Below are 18,391 nucleotides of genomic sequence, written 5' to 3' on the forward strand. Positions count from 1 at the left end.
TGTCTCCATGCTCCCTTTGTAGTCCCAGTGCAGGGACATCACAGCAATGAAAGACATGATTCAGATCTCTAAATTACTCACTTGACTCCATCCCAATCACAACATTAAACATGCCATATGGTCAATATTTACACATCTGGTGCACCCTACCCTGGAGACCTGAGCAGAGAAACTAGTGTTTGCATCAAGCACCTGGGGAGAACTGAAAAGAGAAAAGCAAACCAGCACTCAATTCTCAGAGAAATGTGTAGGCCTACATTTTGTAAAGAAAGTGTTGGTATTACATAGCAGCAACCCAAACCCTCAGGGTACAATATTGGTTCAAATTATCTATATGGATAAAAGATACAGTATCTATATCTATATGTCTCTATATGTTTGTGTCCAGAAAATACTCTAGTATGTTGGATGGTACCACATAGCACTCCTCAAGTCAGATACATAGCCAAATTACAGGTGTTCACCTGCCATAACTAGTTTGTCAGCAGCCGTACGAGCGTAGCACTCAGCAGAAGCACACACCACTTACATAATTACCCCCCACTACTACAGTGAGCAAAACTAAGAAACACTAATTGCCACTTTCACCCTCTCAGGGGGTCTTTAGGCACGCTGTAATGTCTAATTTATTTTTAAAGAGCAGGGGGAGGCAAAGTGTATCCACACAGCAGACAGTGGAGTTAAGAATAACCAGGGTCCCCTCCTTGCTGGGGATATGACTGCTGCTGGAGAGGCCGGACTGACCTGGTCACCTGCTCTCTCTATCTAAAGGCAGCCGAGCACGAGTGTGGTGCCTCCCTCTGCCATGTTTATGAGGTTGGCATTTGAGATAGTAGCCATGCCTGCGGAGCTAAACTCATCCGGGGGGGAAGGGCTAGTGTTCTGGCATTTTTGGCATTTAGCTGTTGGATACAAGGGGCAGTGCCTGACACCTCTCAGGCTGCAGCAGCTGCTACCTCAGTTGTCACTCAACAAGTGTACACATGCATAACACACATAACACACAAGACACAACGCACAGGCACACACAGACACACACACACACACTCACACACAGACACATGCACACACATACATGTACATGCGTGCACACACACACACACACACACACCCTCAAGCTCTGTACAAAAACATCGTACAATTAAGCTCTAAAGACCCTGCCAACTTCCTCCATTACATAATGTACTCTGAAGATTTTTTGACAATTACTACTAGGCTAATCCAAGGCTAATCCTCCATTTCTGTGTTAGATTTATACACTTTATCAAAGATTAATGAACCTCAAATCATCCCACCACATAGCAAACCTAATTTCACTTATCAGGATGTTATTTCTGCCTCAAACATCGAGTTAGGCCGTTAAATTAAATTGTTTACAATCATGCTCTCAACCAAGAACAGGAGTTCCCAACCAAGAACAGGAAATCATGATCAAATGGAAACATTCACCTACCCCTGTAAATGATTTGTTTATTTATTGCAGATTTACTCATTGCACAGTGCAGGACACTATTGACACTTGGCATCTGTACTGTACAAGTAAATTCTTGCTACCTCTAATTGAGAGAAGTAAGGTTGTATTTCAGACTAACAGTATGATGTTATCAATTCCAAGCACCGTTGCTATGTCGTGCCGAACATGAGAGTCGCATAGGGATTCATCAGGTGTTGTTGGTCACATTGGAACACATGACCAGAGCCTGGGGAGGACTGGAGAGGTCTCCAACAAACAGTATCTTACACACTGGTTTAAATTTGAATGTTGCGTATCCTGTTCTCCAACCCTACACCCTGACCTTGCAACCCACTGGTGTGTGTTACAGCTCACAAACCCCCTGCTCATCCTATAGATTCACACCTTCAGAAGCAGCGACAGGGATGATGAAGGTGATATGGCTGAAAATGGGCATCAATGCAGACTACTTTCCCCCCTGGTGGGTTTTAGAACAGGCCCCAAACCCTTCGTAAAGTCTTCGCAATGCAAACCTAAACATGACATGACACAAGACTTAACTGCACAGTACATGATGATTTAATAAATCTTTTCCAACTTGATGATTATGACAACAGGTATACAACAGGTAACATGATGTTCCTGATCATCATACAGTATTTGTCACGCCCTCCACTTCCACCTGGCCAGTGTCAGTCTCTCTCCCTCTTCCCAGCCGGGGTGTTTGGTGTGGGCGTGGCTACCAATAGTTAGGTCATCATCTACACACCTGTGGCTCGTCTCCCCATCACCCTTCTGTGATTTATACTCCGGTTTTTCATTCATTCCCTGCCAGTTCGTCATAGTACTTCCTACCTATACGTCCCAGCATTTCTAGTCTGTTGATTCCTGGTTTTGTATTTACAAGTGTTTTCTGGACTGTGCTTCTGCCTAACCCCTGTCGGATTATCTGCCTTCCCTAGAACTGTCTACCCGTGTATCGACCCCTGCCTTGTTTGACTACCCGTCTGCCTGCCCGATCCCTGCCTGTCTGACTACCTGTCTGCCTGCCCGACCCCTGCCTGTCTGACTACCCGTCTGCCTGCCCGACCCCTGCCTGTCTGACTACCCGTCTGCCTGCCCGACCTCTGCCTGTCTGATTACCTGCCTGCCCTGCCTGCCCTGCCTACCTGCGTGCCCAGTTTACCCTGCCTTCCCCCTTCCCCAATTCCTTCATTAAATATTTGATTATTTTATACCTGTGTCCAGACTCTGTGTTCTGCATTTGGGTTCACTAGCTCTGATTCGTAACAGTATTTATGATAGACAGCGCTGATACAAGTTATAACTTGTGTATTTCTTTGTTTACAACATTATCTGGGCTTTATAGGGATAGGTTGGAGTAAATGGTCCTAGCTTTTCAACCTTACACACAACGTGACTCACCAAAATAATTAGTTCACCAGTTCCAACCCACTAAGCAAGCTACTTAAAACAAAAATATGCCTCATCATCCTGATAATACTCTTCAGAGGTGATCATTTGCAACATCGGGTCCAATCAAAAGGTCAAGCATATTGGGGTGCTTAGTGGCGTAGCGCATACCACATAATCGCAAGGTTCCTGGTTTGATTCCGACCCTCGACACGTCTTGCATGTCATCCCTCCTCTCTCTCCCATCTCTACTGTCTCTATCCCAATGAAGCAGAAATGCCCTAAAAACATATTAAGAAAAAAAGGTCAAGCATGTTACAGCTGAAGAAAATGCTCCAACTGCAAAGATCATGAAATCTTGACTGTCACATTTTTTTGTATACTAGTCAGTCAGTGATGGTAAACTCATCACTGCTGTAAGGACATCAGGGATCTTAGGTGGAATATGATTCCATCACCAGAGCAATCACCACAGCTAGACTGAGGGTGTCTCTTATGTCCTTTCATACAGTTCAAACCTGTTTTCAAAAGTGAACAGCCTCAAGGAATTAATTCTTAAAGTCCTTGTACAGTACAATCAGTGTGAAAACTGTGGGACATTGCTCTAAATTGAAAAGATCACCAATAAACTGGAATGACCCTGATTGTTTGCATGTCTAACGGCCTGGCTAAGGACAGGTATGGATGAACACATGCTAAATCAAGGCACCAGCATTGTGGCACAATAGTGCCACCACCACCTGCTGGCATACACATCCCCTGGCGGTCCTAGCAACCATCAACAGCACCAGTTGGCTGACACTATCATACTGCTGGTATCTCAAGGTGACCCAAAAGCATACAGGCTCCTATGATGTGCTGATCTAAGTTTAGGCCTGAGGCATCTTGCTTGTGTCTGACAGTTGGTAGACCTATTTAATATTGCCTTTTCAGAGGAAATTATTATTATTATTTAAACAAATGGTGATGCACAGCAGCACAAATTGAACAAATAAAAATACTTGTTTGTTAGTGTCAATCAAATTGGTAATTGTTGGATGTACGCCTAAACCAAATGAATGCGCACCACATCCACTTGTTACCAACACAAACTAATTACATTGTCGAGAATAACATCTTGATAACTAAAAGTAAAACAATGTTTCGCATTTTCATAGACTACTTTATAACTTTTTATAAAAAACAGATGCAAGATGAGGTGTACATGGAATAAAAACATAATATACAAACATAAAGAAAGGGGGGGTGGGCATATTTAGAAAAACAAACAATACGGAAACTTGCCTGCCTGGACATCTGCATCATGTTACCGCCTGTATCTTATCATCATGTTACCGCCTATATCTTCTTGCCCGAAATTACACTGTTGCCTATTGCTTCACAAGAGCGCGAGGATGCTCATCGCTCCTCGCAGTCCGCATATGTTCATCATCACTAACATTACATTCCGCGTATTTTATACAGCTACAATTTCATTGAAAAGAGAAACAATGAACAGCCGGTTGTCTAAGACAAAGTGGGCTTTCCTTTTCTTCGTGCAACTTGATGCGCGTTTTCCAGACAGATTAACTTCCCCCTTGTTCCATTCAGTCTTTCGTATTCGATAGAATAGGAGATGCTTGTCTCGCGCAGAACAACGAAGGCCAGTCTCTCCGATGACGTAAATCAAGGGTACCCATTGACGTAGGTGGAATCCCTGCATGTGACGTAGGTCAGATCTGTCGATGTCGGGGACGTCCAAAACCAGAAAAAAGAGAAAGCTCTTCTAAAAATAGATTACGGGAGAATAGAGTATTGTTGTGTCTGATGTCTGTAAGATTAAACAACCCATTCGCTCTCCAGGAGGTCTATTTCACTTTCTTTTGTCTATAGCCTACAGTTTGTCTCATTTTCATCTAGACTATCAGCATAGAACATTTAATGAATAAGAGTAGATACAATCGAATAGGCTACATGGCTTTACAGTCATGCTTTGTAGTCTTATGTGGAAATATGATACATTTGTTGCCAATTTAGCAAATTGTTTTTCTAATGCCTTATTCATGGGCATGTAAATCCATCATTTTGTTTTAGCCGAACTCTCAATACTTTCCTTTACCCTTAGCCTAATTCAGTAACATATGCGATTTTCACCTGGACTCTGATTCCCCACAACTAAATCCAAGTTATACCCAAATCAATGAACACAGGCCTAATTGACAATACATTGACTTATAAGAGACCTCAGGCACAGAGACATCCAGTAAAATACTCTCTTATAACATGCATTAGGCAAGCATTCGTACTGAAATGTGGTAAGGACAATGATGACTAAATCTTTGCAGAGGTATGTTTTTGTCATGTCATTGAAATTATGCAGTATGTTGAAATACATATAGGAGTTTATTTCCATATGATACATAGTTAACTAGTTCTCACCCTCATCGCTGTATATCACTCTGATCAGTAAACAAGTGTGAGGACACCCATGAGAGCCCAACATAGTGCAATATGTGATTGAAGAGTGTGCTTGTATTCAAGTGCCTAGGCACTGCATCAAATACTGTATGTCTGCTGGCTGGACACGGTATTCATACATATCAATATAATATTTGCATTGAAGATGGCATTACATGCAAAATATGTGTTGTATAATGTCGATCCATTTTCCCATATAAGATAATCTTGGTTGGTAGATGGTGCAGTGCTCACCACATGCATGGTATCATGATCACTCCAAAACTGGGTCTTTGAACATGTCCTGCACTAGAAATATGTACCCAGCAGCTGAATCCACCAGGCATTGCCAGAGACAGCCAGAGTGTCTGGCCAGGCACCAAGGGCCCATATCTGTGTGTCTGTGGCAGTGAGTGGGCATGCAAGAGGACATGCTTGAATTACAGGGGCTTTTCCCTCATCTCAATGCACCACTGTGGGCATGCCAAAGCAGAGAGAGAGAGAGAGAGAGAGAGAAGGAAAGTGGAAGGGAGAGAGAAGGGGAGGGAGAAGGGGAGGGAGAAGGGGAGGGAGTGGGAGAATGAGGGATAGAAATAGGGAGAGGGAGTGTGATGTGTAGGGAGAAAGTAAGGGGGAGAAGGAGGTAGTAGACCAAGGGAGAGGGGAGGTGGGTAGTGGATCTAGTAACTAACCACGTGTTCCCATAAAACTGAGGCACAGTAACATAAACCTTAACCCCACCACACCCCTCAGAACACCTCCTGATGTATGCCCCCCCCATGCCTCCCAGAGACTATTATGATGTTTCACTCATCAGGGAGATGAGCAGATGCTACAGACATGATACTGTTATTGTTTGTTTTCCACCAATTTAAGAGCTTCCCTTCTCTCTCCCTTCCACTTTCCTTCTCTCTCTCTCTCTCTCGCTCTCTCAACACGTGGCACTTTTCGCCACGTGTTGGCCTCCTTAGGTGCATTGTATCATTGGGCACTAACAAAGCAACCATCAACAATTCAACTAAATGCCCATAACTGTTTTGCATCCCATGACTAGAGAAGAATATGACATTATAGAATAGAAAAGCATAGAATACACTTTATTGTCTTTTTTATTGTCTGAAATTTGCCTTTGACATCACCTTACATCACAACATACACACTAATACACATTATCATCACATCATACACATTAAAACAGTGACACACTGTACTGTACTACTGTAATATACACATACACAAGGAACATATGCACACACATATTCACACCGCCTTGACATGTTGATTTTAATCTTTATAGCATTCTCCTCTACACAAATTCCTTGTAGTAGAACACTCATGACCATAACAAGAAGATTATTTTAACTAATAAGTTCTGATCCCCCCCCCCCACCCTCCTTTAACAGTGACAGTGAATGTCTTAATGTTCTGGAGCGCTAGGCCTAAGCTACAGTAGCAACATTATTGCACCACCACAAGAGGGCATTACATGCTAATGAGAGACAATGGAAGTCTATACCAGATTTCTGTTTTATTCACTTCAATCAGAACATCTAATTCTACCCACAATCTCATAGAACAGTAAAATCATAGCTTTATGACCTCAATCATAATCACTCACTCCACATCTCTGATGGAGAGGGTGATCTCTTAGCTAGGACTATCGATGTGTTCCACAGTATTTCTCATATCTTTACAGGACAAATCCTCCATGCCATGATTTCATTTTCCCAGTCAAGCTTGACAGCAGTTCTGTACCATTCCTCAAACTGCCTATAGCATGCAGTAAGCCATGTACTTAGACACAAACAGAATCTCACAAGTTGTCTTAGAAAACTCTCTGCACAATATCACATGATGATCCCAACACAAATCATGCTCTGTAGGATTGTAAAAATTCATCACGAGTTGTAGGCGTCATGGGGCCAGCAGTGAGAACCTTTCTGTGTAGATTGCATTACATGTCACACATGACTCTTTTTTCCGTCATGTTAGACTAACAGGTGGAGAGGCGTGTACTCCACATCTAGGGGACGTCCTCATTTCACATGACCTAGAAGAGGGCTACGTGTGTATTTCTAGATTAATGGCCGACAGCACTTGAGGGGTGTCAGACTCCACTCCTGCAGGGGTATACCATGTGGTTACACTGGTTTTTATTTCAACCTCCACACATAATGACTGGAATAACGCTCTGCTTTGTTTGTTAAGACTAAACACTGTGATGACTAAGTGACTTGACATAAAGACAAAGAATATCCAGGTAATTCAATATATAGGTAATGCACCTGTGCTGAACATCAACATCACTTGGCATTAAGAATGTATAAACTGCCTATTTCTGATCTCTCACTGCACTCCATTGAAACATTGACGAGTTCTAATGTTGGAATCCTCCTGAAGACTAGCCCACCAGGACTGGGAATAGCCAAGCATGGCCACTATCAGTGGTGGAAAGAGTTTATGGTACAACCAGTGACTTGTCTCTGTGCTCCATTGGAAGGCCAGTGCCATTAACACCTATACGCAACAAACACAAACATCTTCTGGGTGGCACAGCACTGCTATGACAGCTGGCCGTGGCCATAGCCACCCTTTCTAAAACCACATTCAGTCACGTAGGCCTACAGTATATCCCTCTTGGAACTGACATTGAGATTCAATTGCTGTCTGTTTCAATGAAATATCTTACCGCGGTAGATACATTTATTACATTACATAGTTGTTGTTTTTTATGAGCAAAAAAAATGTCTCGTCTATCTCAGTAGTTAGTTATCGCTAAACTAACGTCTCTAAGCAGAAAGGTAGTTAGTTAGCGATAAAGAGGAAGCGGTGGTTGGGTGACAAAGTGATGAGTGAGCTTCTGAAGGTCGAGCAACATAAATGATACTCCCAGTGGTCTTAGTAACCACAGAGGAAACTTACTGATGAAGTCAAATGAACATAATTAGATTAACCGTGGTGAAAGACATTATAAAGACACACAGACTACTTGTGTTAATCAATGTCGATACAAGAACATGCACATGTAAAATGTTACAGTACCATGATAAAAACAGCCAAAGGGTCAACAGAGGCCTATTAAGATTGGGAAACTTAACTAAACTACAAGGCAACCAATATGAAAGTAATCCATATTATGAAATAGCCTATTATGGAATGATATCATCAATTACAAACATTTGCACAATACACAGATAATAAATACTTTAAAATTGCTAGGAGAACAAGCCAACACAACAGAAACCTTATCATGTGTTATTGCCACAGGAGGCAATAGGGTGAGCAAGCCTCATCATTATCCCACTCAGGTGTCCGGTCCTGTGGACCATGGGCCTTGAACAAAGTGACTGGAGCTGTTCTCGGGGGGCTTCTCTTGCAGTGGCTGAGAAGCTGTTCTACTTGAGGTGGAAGAAGCCTGATGGTTTAGTAGGAGCAGCCATTAGCATGTTGGCTTGGTTCTTGTGTGTGATGTGGATCTGTGAAAAATAGGGAGAGATGTTAAAGAAGCAGATTATTATGGATGTACCAGGCAAGCCTAGTTTTGTCACAATTCAATTTGTCACACAGAGTCTTATAGGCATAGCCCACAGAAAACTTTGTTTTTGTTGTGGCATACTGTGTGTGTTTGTGTTTGTATGGTCACCAACACTTACGGTACAGGGAGGCTGCATCCAGGGTTCACCATCAATCTGCATTGGCAAGGCTTTATGTGTCCTGAGTGGGGGAGAGAGACAGAGTTTATGTGTGTGTGTGTGTGTGTGTGTGTGTGTGTGTGTGTGTGTGTGTGTGTGTGTGTGTGTGTGTGTGTGTGTGTGCGGAGGGGGGCAGTATAATCAGGTGGAGCAGGTCTACCTGATGGTGATCTGTGAGGTTTGGGCCAGTCTGTGTCCAGCACTCTTCAGTCCAGTATAGATCTGACCCATCTCTATCACTCCCTCCAACCCCACCACTTCCAAACGCTTATCACTCAGGTCTGGGGGAAAAGTTCATTCATTTAGAGGATACTCATGTACATTGCGGCTTACAGAGCAAATCACATTTGGTGCATAGGCTTATCGAAAGAGTCTGTGTGTGAAGAAAAGAGACAATACCAGTATTCAAGACAATATCACTGTAAACAGTAATGTTAATAACTTAAAAGCATCTTTAATGGAGAGTCTCCATGTGATGTAAGCCCTACCCTGCAAGCTCATTTTCAGAATGTCTTGGTTAGTGATGACCTCACTTGGCGCCTTCTCTGACATGCTGTCCCTGTCAGTCTTCTTCGGCTCGCCCCATAGGTTGGAGCCACCGTGCATGCTGGGTATGTTAAGGACAGCTATGCCCTCCAAAGACCAACTGCTGAGGTCCAGGGGCATCCCACAGCACTGGGAGACAGACAGGCAGACAGGCAGACAGGCAGACAGGCAGGCAAACAGACAGACAGACAGACACACAGACAGACAGGCAGGCAGGCAGGCAGTCGTTCAACATAGAGATCAACTGATAACATCAACTATAATTAAATCTTGCTTTTCAACCACAGAACTAGAATATCTGGATTTAAGATTTGTATGTGTTCACCTCAATGGTAAGACACTCCTTCAGCTTCTTGCAGGAGGCAGAGATGGTTTCTGAGGTGGCAAACTCTAAATACCATAGCTTGTTCTTTGTCCTTACCATCAACAGACAAAATAAAGGTGCATCACTTTTTCATTGCTCATCAAACAAAACAGAAACTCACAAAGTGATATAATATTCTTAAAAAAAAACTTAATCCTCTCTCCCTGCTTTTTCCCTCTCACCTGCTGTTGAACTTCTGAGGGTGCTTCTCCCTCATGGAGTGGAAACGGTGGGCAATAGATGCATCCTGCCAAAAGACACATCACAGTATTTACATACACACAGGTGTTTAAAGATCAGACTGAAATAAACAGCCACACAGCCAACCTGCCTAGACCATGTACAATGGACGTGAAATACTTTCAATAACAAAGTGCTCTTGAAAAACGTCCACACTGCGGACATTAACATTTTTCTACTCTATTCGAAGACCTTGAGGTTGTGTCTCACCACTCCTATGGAGAAGTAGTTGTTGATGATTTCGTAGGGCACAGGGTCTCCCATCTCCTGGGGGTCATCTGGGATCACCTGCACACTCCAGCGGTCCATGGGCACCAGTACGCTCCCATCGATCTCCTTCAGGATCTCAGTCAGATCAGACCCCTCGTACCCTTGTATGGGGTTACACACAAACACAACAGAAAAAGAAAACACTATCAATACGAGACTGACAAACTGGTCCGCCTTGTCTATGCTTCCCATAGAACTAGTCATTATGTTAGGCAAAGGAATGATGGTGACTGAGTAAAGCCTTCACCTCCTCCCCAGCGAAGGCAGCGGGCCAGATCGTTCCCAGTGCCCAGGGGGAGGATAGCCACTGGGGGGCGCACCAAGAGGTCAGCTCTGTCTGAAAACACACACAGAACCGTTGTTCAAGCCTTTGAAAAGCACTGCGGCTTAAGCTTCAATACTGTTTTACAAAGGATTGTGAGCCACACCTATGGCATCTAGAATCCAGCCAACGGTGCCGTCTCCACCACACACCAAGATTCTGTAGTATTGCAGGTTTCGGAAGAAATGAAGTCTGGAATGACAAATATAGACTATGAAATCATATGAATATATATATAATATATGAATGAAATCCATGTCTAAGACAGCCAATATAAACATACACACACACACACACACACTAGACACTTGACAGAAGTTGATCAAAATCTACCAAACATTTCCATCTTTCCTAATGGATCTAATAATATCAAAGATTGCCATATTCAATTGTCAATGTTGGATGTTAGCCTCAGATTATGTATGTCATTTAAACAAAGTGACACAGACTGACGTGTATTTGTTTATTTGGTTAAAGTGGACTGTACCCTGGGCCAGGTCCTCCATTGGACAGGTTGTAAACTTGCCGCGGGTTCAGTAGATACTGGAACTTCCTCAACACTCTGGAACACACAATTACAGTCCCATTCAGACACACTGAAGAAAGCAACACTGATAGTTTCACCAGTGCAAAGTAGGTATTGTATCATAATGTCTGTTCTACTGTATTCTTACTTTGCCCCCTGCTTGCCTCCACTCTTTGGGTTCACAAACACTAAGAGAGGGTGGGTGTCTTGAATTGGAGCAATCTGCAAAAAAAATATGGGGAGGAAAAAATATACTTTGGGCTACATTCATATCAGACTGATTTCACGTTATCATTAGGATGTGTGAAGTGAGAAGGGGGCAGTAGGCCATGTTAAGAGGGCAGTAGGGCAGGTTAGGTGAACATTTGACAGTGCCCTTGTGATTGACAGTGAGAGGACCGCACCTGCAGAATGTGTCCATCCATGGTAATGTTAAACAGGTTAGTGTCCTCTAGGGAACTGGGGCCACCGTCCTCCTAGGAGACAGGGATAGAGAGAGTTAGAGGCACAGGGAGCGACAGACAACACGTGGTATTAGTGGGCTAACAAAATCTGCCGCTGTTATTTTTAACTCTCAGCTAAAAGCATTGTCTCTGTGATTAAAAACGGTGTGATCTCATTATGTAAGATACTGTGGTCCTCTGTAGATCAGTTGGTAGAGCATGGTTCTAACAACGCTTAGGTTGTGGGTTCGACTCCCACTGGGACCATATATACTGAAAAATGTATGCACTCACTGCAATGTAAGTCGGTTTGGATAAAAGCATCAGCTAAATGGCATATATTACTGAGGACAGTACCTTTGAGATTGAGTATATGGCCCAAGGTGGCAGTATGTGGTCTCTTAGCAACCCACAGTCACATGCTGATGACCCGAAGGCGACGCAGTCTTCATGGCGCTAAAAAGACACAGACACTCACTCACAAAGAGATCCTTCTCACCCTGAGCGTGTGCGCAACACACACACACACACACACATTCCTCACCATCTGGTGGCACCATGCACAACACTTCCCCGCCATGGTCTTGATCTTCTTGTGGCAGAGCTGACACTTACTGGAGTCACAGTCAGCACTGATCCAGTCATGGGCTGGCACCTGGGACACAGAATCAGACACAGAGAGACGGAGAGACGGGGAGTGAAAGACAGAGGGATGGAAAGTAAGGCAAAGAGAAAGAGACAGATAGGGGGAAAGAGAGAGGTGGATAGATATGATCAAGTCACTAATAAACACCACTCACTAAGACAGGGGAACCAATAAAGGATTGTCTTTACGATTTCTGTCTATACTTGATTGATTAAAATGAAACATGGAAATGTAACCCTTCCTAAAATGAAAATATGTGAGATAATTGTGAGAGAGATGTCTTACCCCAATCTCTTTTTTGGATTTGACAAAGGTGTGGGTGCATGGATCAGGGTTCTTGTTAGCACAGCGACCGTGGACTGTGTTCTTGCAGACTGGAGTAAAAACAAGGCAATTCCCATTGCAATTGCAATTCACGTAACAATTAACAACTATTTGATCATTGCATTTTTTAGGCAGTTTTTTAGGCAGTACAGAAAATGATGTTCAGCAATGGGACACAATAAACCCCCTGTCTGAGTCTATGAGACTGTACAAGCGTTTCTAATATAGATCTCTGTATGAGGCACTTAAAGGTCGCCTCCTAGTGGCTGCAAGCAGCTCTCACCAACGCAGCAGAGTCCCTGCTTCCTCAGACCCAGCAGCATGCTCTGACACACACTGCAGTAGACCGGCTTGTTGAAATGCTTCATCCTCCAGACATGCTGGCCATCCTTCTCTGCCATCTGAGGGAGCAGGAGAGAAGCATTTGTTTTGTTTACATAGTCAGTCAGTCAGGTAAACAACACACCAGGTAAAACAAGACATCATTCTGATGAAGTCAACCAAGCTCTAATGTAGATGGATAGTGGAATACACAGGAATAATAAATTGCATTATGATGACATTTACAGTGCATTCGGAAAGTATTCAGACCCCTTAACGTTTTCCACATTTTGTTATGTTACAGCCCTGTTCTAAAATGGATTAAATTATTTTTTCCCCTCATCAATCTACACACAATACCCCATAATGACAAAGCCAAAACAGGTTTTTAGAAATGTTTGCTAATTTATTAAAAATAAAAAACTGAAATATCACATTTACATAAGTATTCAGGCCCTTTGCTATGACACTCGAAAATTGAGCTCAGGTGCATCCTGTTTCCACTGATCATCCTTGAGATGTTTCTACAACTTGATTGGAGTCCACCTGTGGTAAATTCAATTGGACATGATTGGAATGGCACAAACCTGTCTATATAAGGTCCCACAGTTGACAGTGCATGTCAGAGCAAAAACCAGGGGGAAGAAACCAGGCACCGCTCATCACCTGGCCAATATCATCCCTACGGTGAAGCATGGTGGTGGCCGCATCATGCTGTGGGGATGTTTTTCAGCGGCAGGGACTGGGAGACTAGGGAAAGATGAATGGAGCAATGTACAGAGAGATCCTTGATGAAAACCTGCTCCAGAGCGCTCAGGACCTCAGACTGGGGCGAAGGTTCACCTTCCAACAGGACAACGACCCTAAGCACACAGCCAAGACAATGCAGGAGTGGCTTCAAGTCTCTGAATGTCCTTGAGTGACCCAGCCAGAACCCCGACTTGAACGCGACCGAACATCTCTGGAGAGACCTGAAAATAGCTGTGCACCGACGCTCCCTATCCAACATGACAGAGCTTGAGAGTTTCTGCAGAGAGGAATGGGAGAAACTCCGCAAATATAGGTGTGCCAAGCTTGTAGCGTCATATCCAAGAAGACTTTAGGCTGTAATCGCTGCCAAAGGTGCTTCAACAAAGTACTGAGTAAAGGGTCTGAATACTTATGTAAATGTGATATTTCAGTTTTTTATTTTTAATAAATTAGCAAACATTTCTAAACCTGTTTTGTCTTTGTCTTTATGGGGTATTGTGTGTTGATTGAGGAGGAAAAAATAATTTAATACATTTTAGAATAAGGCTGTAACATAACAAAATGTGGAAAAAGTGAAGGGGTCTGAATACTTTACGAATGCACTGTAATCTAATTAAATTAAGCTATATTGAAAAGTTGACCCATGTAGTACAGTACACATTGCAAGAGATGATGAGAGCATTGTTTGCTGTAATGTAACTAGTTGAGTTTATCAGTTGACCCATGTCTGGCTGTTGCTTTCTGTCTCTGCCTGGATAAGTGTTTTGTCCAGCTCCGGTGCTTTTTGGATATAATTTATTTCTTCTGTAAGTTTCTTACCTTCAGTCCCAGGAGCACAAGCAGAGGCACGTTGTTCATGCCTCCCTTCACCCACTCCTCCAGGGTCACTGTCCCACTGCTGTCTGCATCAATCGCCGTCATCATGTCCTTCAGCACCTGGCCAATTAGAGGTCACCATTAGATTCCTGTCCCTAGGCCCTGACCAATCACAACACACAAAGTATCTCTGTTCTCTGTCCCTGTTAGCCCTACACACTCAAATAAAAATATATCCATCCTTCGCAAAACAAGTCTATTGTTAAATCTATTGTTGCTGAACCTCAATGCTAAGCTATTTACCAACAGGATTTGGACCCACTTAAAATAACGATCAATGCCTTCGTTGAAGGTTTTTCTTCCAATTACTGACATTGATTTAAATTGAATTTAGATAGATAAAACAGCCTTTCATCTGCTGAACATAAACTGTCATCTGACACATACTAAGTGTGTAATAATATAATGTTGTTATGTTATCTCGTCATCATAATTGATTGAATGTCAGGCCTGGCAGCGTGCGCTGTAAATACACTATTCACTGCCAGCCCTTAACCAGGCAATTTTTTGTTTCTATCGCTAGTCAATTGTATGCAAAGGCTGTATTTACACTAAGTGGAGACAATAGGCCTTATTAAATAAAACTGCGAACTACTGAATGTTTCAGTCATAATGCAAAAACAAACTGTCTTGCATTGCAACAATGCATGTTTTGAATTGCATAGCCTGTGCTTGGCAGAAAGAAACTCTGTAGCATAATGATTTAAAAAGGGACCATCGAATATTCCCATAGGTATGGCATGTTTGCATTGATAAAATTGTACAGGGAGTTTGTCTTACTGGTTTGAGTTCAGTCACATCCCAACCCAGGTAATCTGCCGCACGCATCATCTGTGTGATAATGCGATCCACTTCCTAATCAAGAGAAAACAAATAGATGACCAGGGTGGATTGCATGCTTTCACAACCTTTTCACTTTAAAAAATACAAGTCATACAGTGTGTTCCATTTCTGTAAGTTAGCAGTAACTTACTGAACTGTCCAGGAGTCCATTGCCATCCTTGTCATAAAGTTTGAAAGTATCTGAAAGCACAATGGGTAAAGAAAAAAATCATTATTGAATAAATCAATAACAAATCCTTCACTGTATTTGTCTCTCCTCTACCAGGCAAATGAAATAAGATAAACAATCACAGAATAAATATCATCATACAGACAAACTTAATAAGTGGAAAGCCAGGTCTCACATTCCAGTTTGTCTCGTGGCTGTCCCTCCTCCAGTACAGAGAAGTAACATGACAAATCTTTGAGAAAGACCCCTCCTGACAGACACAACATGGAGATTACTCAGACAGACTTGACTTTTGTATTTATTAATTTAAAAGAAAGTGCTGGGGTATACATGACAAGTAAGGTTTTAAGTGCAGTATATACAGTAGACATAGTATATAGAATACTGAAAAGAGAGACTCACCTCCTTTGGGTGGAGGGCTCCTCATAGACCCATCCCATTCAGTGTTCTGGAAGTAGAGGAAAAGGCGTTGGCCGAAATCCACAGGGAAATCCTCCACCTCCAAGTAGGTCTTGAGGAAATGATAGAAGCCAACCGCATCGATGCGCTAGGAGTCAAGGTCAAGCAGGATGTCAGAGACCACATAAGGAGATGGGGGAGAGAGAGAGAAATACAGAGGGTTACAGAAGGCATGTCACATTGACTGAACAAATGCGGTGTGGTGGGATGGACCCCTCTCTTCAGCTCACCTCTCCAACCCTGTGTTGGACCAGCCGCCCACCAGCATGGAACTCCTTCATCACATCTTTCACTCTCAAACTGCTATCTGAAAAGGGCCAACAGAAGAGATACAAACATACCACATAAACGCATTCATAAACAGTGAAAAGACAGGCTAGAGAAACGCTAAGGGTCTATTCTGAATGGTGGTGTTGCACTCACATTCCATATACTGCTGAAGCTGAATGAAGTCCACAGGACTCAACTCCTTCCCCTCTGTGTCGTCTGTAGGCGAGTCCATAGTAACCAACTCACTCACACTGGGCAAGGAGACAGGGCAGAGAGAGAAAAGTGACCTATTGTGAGTGGTGAAAGATGAAAACAGTAGGTAAGTAGTCCACTTGTGAGCCTAGAACTACAGCATGTAGGCTATATTCAGTGAAGAGGGGGAGGAGCCGATGTCAGTCAGAGAGTGTTTCACTAGAGCGAGGCGTGTCCAGTAACAGGTTTGTCCCCATTCATCCGTGTCCCTATTCATGCCCATACAAGAAGTACCAGATATTTCACCACACCGGTGTCATTTCCATGCTGTTTTGTTGTTTTCTTACCTCCTCACACCCAAAAACTACCGTCAAAACCATACAGATCCTGTTTTCAGATCAGGTACTGTAGTTCATTGAGTGATTTTAGCTATGGTCTCATACTCAAATAGCAGAGACAGGCACGGTCACAGTGCCATGGTTCAGTTGGTCCACCCAGTGTTTGGGGTTAGCCTACCAATTAAGAGAATCCCTTCCGGAGGGCGCAAGAGTTTCCAGTAAACATTCCCGTTTGTTCATGAGTCCTGCATGACTCTCATCATTTGAGGAAAAGGATTCTTGTATTCTCATATTCTTCCACTTTGATCTGACTACCTTACTGTAGATGTGGAAACTTTAAGGGAAAATCTAATTAGGGATTAATAAAAACATAATGCACACTGCTGCTTGTCTGAAAACAAGATTTGACCAATGAGAAGATCACTTAATAAGTATAAGCAAGTTTCCATTGGTTGTTTGTTTTTTCATCAACAATGTCATTGAGGTCATATAGCTCCCTCTTTGTATTGAATAATATGATTTCTTGCCTGAGGGTGACAAAGAGAAAATCTGAGAAAACCTTTGTGGGGGACTTTTGAGGTACTTTAACTAACAATTTGAGCAGTGGAAAGTTGGTTTCTGGAAATGTATGTACTATAGTGACTAAGAAAATAGCTTGCAAAGAATGCATCTCAATATGTCTAAAGTGCCCACCTCTCCTTCCATTAATTTACACTTATGGAAAAACTGTGAAGACTATGAGCAAATATCCAGCATCCTCCATATTGCTTTTACTTATCCTGTGTGGGTCATTAAGTCATCACAGATGAAAGAGAGGACTTGGGAAGAGGATGCTGAGAAGCACCCTCAAAGTTGCTGAGACCAAAAGGCTTCTGGTAGGAAAACAAGCAATCAAGTAAGTGTACTGTTTATTGAAGCCAGAAAGAGAGGGTCATAAAAACATAACAGACATTTCAGAACCGAAGCAGGGGTTATCAAATAGATCTATCTATCTATCTATCTATGTAACAACAAGCTAATTTCATATGCCCGTATTTGAAATGTATTCAGTACAGATGACTGCACCCCTTTCAGTAGATGTACTTTTCTTTCAGTAGATGTACTTTTATGCGATGAGTCTACAGTGGAAATGGTAGGAAAACAGGTCGAGCACCATAACATTTCAAGACAAGAGCAACAACATTGCGTTACAACAGCTAACATTTAAATCTATTTTAATTCAATATAAATGTAGTCCTGAACTACATCACTCTCTATTGGATATATTTATTTTAGTCTAGGATTAGAGATGCACTAACAGAGACGCACTGACTTTGACAAGGTTGAAACGTCAATAGTTTACAAAGAAATCGCATGGACTTACCTTGATGCTTGTCGCTCTAATACAGCGGATGAGGTGACGAGGTCTAGCGGATCAGATAAATGCGATGTCCACTAACAGTAGGCTATAAAAATTTCAATTTAGTCGAAGACTTAGAGTAGTAAAGCCGTTTATCAA

General features: G+C 42.6%; 1 protein-coding gene across 2 annotated transcripts; it reads right to left on the reverse strand.

The window, feature by feature from the left end:
• Positions 1–6,431: 6,431 nt before the first annotated feature.
• Positions 6,432–18,391, reverse strand: dgkab (diacylglycerol kinase, alpha b). 2 transcript variants are annotated; one of them, XM_083668615.1, is made up of 24 exons: positions 18,257–18,391; positions 16,517–16,614; positions 16,324–16,400; positions 16,037–16,181; positions 15,810–15,884; positions 15,596–15,645; positions 15,403–15,477; positions 14,566–14,682; positions 12,959–13,076; positions 12,637–12,725; positions 12,250–12,360; positions 12,063–12,161; positions 11,667–11,738; positions 11,411–11,484; positions 11,224–11,298; positions 10,843–10,928; positions 10,662–10,751; positions 10,355–10,515; positions 10,087–10,151; positions 9,866–9,956; positions 9,483–9,669; positions 9,155–9,275; positions 8,956–9,016; positions 6,432–8,778 (listed from the first exon to the last, which is right to left on the reverse strand). In XM_083668615.1, the coding sequence occupies exons 2-24, from the start codon at positions 16,593–16,595 to the stop codon at positions 8,698–8,700; spliced, it is 2,199 nt and encodes a 732-aa protein (XP_083524741.1). In that variant the 5' UTR covers positions 16,596–16,614; positions 18,257–18,391; the 3' UTR covers positions 6,432–8,697. The 2 variants fall into 2 exon arrangements, with proteins under 2 accessions (XP_083524741.1, XP_083524742.1); XM_083668616.1 differs by having other exon boundaries at positions 16,517–16,650.

The sequence above is a fragment of the Argentina silus genome (assembly GCF_951799395.1).
Source record: "Argentina silus genome assembly, chromosome: 4".
NCBI classification, from domain to species: Eukaryota; Metazoa; Chordata; class Actinopteri; order Argentiniformes; family Argentinidae; genus Argentina; species Argentina silus.

Bases quoted from the DNA above. Each gene is read 5' to 3' on its own strand.
- dgkab (XM_083668615.1), bottom strand. From the start codon at position 16,595: ATGGACTCGCCTACAGACGACACAGAGGGGAAGGAGTTGAGTCCTGTG. The intron at 11,299-11,410 runs GTAAGAATACAG...TGTGTGTTCCAG, and splicing joins GGAGGCAAGCAGGGGGCAAA to AGTGTTGAGGAAGTTCCAGT. The intron at 10,929-11,223 runs GTACAGTCCACT...TTGTCATTCCAG, and splicing joins AATGGAGGACCTGGCCCAGG to ACTTCATTTCTTCCGAAACC.